This window comes from Sinocyclocheilus rhinocerous, unplaced genomic scaffold (assembly GCF_001515625.1).
Source record: "Sinocyclocheilus rhinocerous isolate Xijiao unplaced genomic scaffold, SAMN03320098_v1.1 scaffold1063, whole genome shotgun sequence".
NCBI lineage: Eukaryota > Metazoa > Chordata > Actinopteri > Cypriniformes > Cyprinidae > Sinocyclocheilus > Sinocyclocheilus rhinocerous.
In genome coordinates, this window is record NW_015625586.1 from 645,094 (window position 1) to 647,974 (window position 2,881).

General features: G+C 34.6%; 1 protein-coding gene across 1 annotated transcript in view; it reads right to left on the reverse strand.

The window, feature by feature from the left end:
* LOC107755025 (transmembrane protein 11, mitochondrial-like) overlaps positions 1-2,858 on the reverse strand; it is a 4,341-nt gene extending 1,483 nt beyond the window's left edge. Inside the window, exon 1 of the mRNA XM_016571668.1 lies at positions 2,759-2,858. Coding sequence (XP_016427154.1) covers positions 2,759-2,805 — 47 coding nt within the window. The 5' untranslated portion in view covers positions 2,806-2,858. The remainder of the gene's footprint in view (positions 1-2,758) is intronic.
* Positions 2,859-2,881: the final 23 nt, after the last annotated feature.

Sequence of the window (2,881 nt, forward strand, 5' to 3'; positions counted from 1 at the left end):
TAGATTTCATCCTAAAAGTGTACGTAGGCACAAAAGCTAGATTTTGCGTACGCACAAAAATTTGATTTATAAAACCATGCGTACGCCAGAACCTGTGCAAAAATCCTTTTATATATCCCTGTCAGCGGAAGATTGTGTGTACATGCCTCCCCAAAATCACCATATATGGAGCTTACAACGCCTAGTTTTACTATGCATAACCTCATTTGCATATCATTTCCATGCATATTCCTTGTAGAGGGCTGCCATGTTTAACACCGTCAAAGGTACAAGACATTAGGAAAATATGACATGCGGACTAAAATGCAATTTGTACAGTACAATACATTGCTAAAAAAAACATTCACTGTCCTTGTCTTGTTTTCAAATAAATATATCAAAATTAATGTAAAAACAAAATTGTATAAAATACTTTTTAGAGAATCTTTTTAGAATAGAGTGGATCTCTTTCTTTTCCACTGGCCAAAGCAGTATATAATTGTTTTAAACAAATTAAATGGTTTAGGATATTTAAATAGGCTATAGTTGAATCAGAAATACGGTGTGTGTAAATAAGTGTACATAATTGTCTGACGCGGCGTCACTGACAAATTATTATAAAAAAGAAATGTGCAAATCTTATCATTTGCTTCAGATTCTATCCTTCAATCACAATGCTATTTTCATAATGTTCTGAATGTTCGCGAAATAAACACCTCCGTGCAGCCTTGGTTGTGCAGTAGGCTAATGTATTCGGACCTATTTAAACTTGCCAGCGGACCGTTTGACCACAGAATCCAGTTGTGTCTGCCACAATATCGAAGTAAGTGTGCATCGTTGATGTTCTTGCTAAAAAAAAAAATTTCTCTTAACATGAGATCTGCAGTTTAAAGAAACATTACTGTGTGCCTAGCACTAAAACACTAGCTTTTCTAATCTTCTTGTATTCTATCTATTTGTTTTTTTTTATTATACAATTAACTAAAGCAAAAAAGGCCTCTAACACTAGCTTGCTCTATTCTATTCTATCTGTTTTCTTTTTATTTATTATATAATTAAAATACCCTTGCTATGTGTACTGCGTTAAGCTAACTGAGACTTATAGCACTTGTGTATCATTGCTCTTTTGTTGATTTTGTTTGCTTCCATTGTCCTCATTTGTAAGTCGCTTTGGATAAAAGCGTCTGCTAAATGACTAAATGTAAATAAAAAAAAAAAAAACACTAGCTTTTCTAATCTTCTTGTATTCTATCTATTTGTTTTTTTTTATTATACAATTAACTAAAGCAAAAAAGGCCTCTAACACTAGCTTGCTCTATTCTATTCTATCTGTTTTCTTTTTATTTATTATATAATTAAAATACCCTTGCTATGTGTACTGCGTTAAGCTAACTGAGACTTATAGCACTTGTGTATCATTGCTCTTTTGTTGATTTTGTTTGCTTCCATTGTCCTCATTTGTAAGTCGCTTTGGATAAAAGCTTCTGCTAAATGACTAAATGTAAATATGTCAGAAGAGCTTTTTAGCTAATATTTAGTAAATATTTAGTCTCCTCTACTGACCAGTTTGTAGGACACAAGTAAACATGCTCATGTTCGTCAGACATATGTAAACATATTAAGGTATTATTGAATCAGATTGAGAAAATAGTTAGATTCAATGCTTCTTCATGCATTTCTTCATATTGATTATTTATCATTTCATGATTATTTCAGGTCTACACCACACCTACCAAACTGAAATCAACTGGGACATTTACATGAAGGCTTTTCAGTCCACTTGAGCCATCAATGTATTTATTTAGTTGCATGTAAATGTAACTACTAAGATTTACTGTGTGGAAAAAAAAGTATAACTGATTTCATAAAATAGATACTTTAAGAGCAGCCAACATCTCTTCAGATGGGATGGCATGCTTTTTTTTTCATGGAAATTTTATGCAGAATTTTTCAAAAAGCATTTTAAAATGACTATAAAATACAAAATGACCGTATATCTGGTCTTTATTAGACAGCCTGTTTCGCGTTATCTAAACCAGCCAGACCATCTGCGGCCTGAGTTCACAGTCAAACAACTTTTGAGCGATGCTATAGAAGCATAAAGGCTGACGGGAAATTTTCACGGGCAGAATGAAAGACACTCTGCTCTGGTTGGTATATAATTTAAATCTTATTTAAAAATGCCCATTATTTTAGAAAATCCTGAGCTGCTAAATAAATCGACAGAGACAAGTGAGAGCGGTCCGTCTTTTGCAACGGTTAAATAAATTTAACGCATACTGTCAGTTTAACAAGCAGTGCATTAAACAGCCATATTATTAGGAGGAAAAATACAGTTTCTTCCAGTTGTCAAGACATTTGCGGCGAACACGAAAGTTGGTATAAAAACTATAAACCCCTGCTAACTGTACACATCTCCTTGAAACCCGCTGTCATGGCTGTGAAGCGCTATTTTAACTTGTTCCTCTCGTGTCAATATGGGTAACACATACTGCAAAAAAAACATGAGTGATCAATGTTGAGACTTCAGATGTAACTGCCATAAAAACACATTTTTGCCGGTCTTTGCACTGCTAATCAGTTGAGGGACCCAGAGTCAGTAAGCTAATCAAAACAACACATGAGCTCTATTCGAACAATATTTTCTAGTGTTCGCGGCTGTACAAAACTCCCACAGACTTAGTATTTTAAGAATACTAAAATAACTTAAATTCTGCATAAAACTAAAAAATGTCACGTCTCGTTTTATGAAATAATGACTGGTTTTAGTCTAACTGACCTCTCCCTGTTGACTGGGACACCGCGCCTCCTTCCCAGCGACGCCATCTTGAAAATGCAACGGACTAGACTTGACGCAAAACCCGTCGCGGTGCACTGTGGGTAATGCAGTTCTATGCTCCTC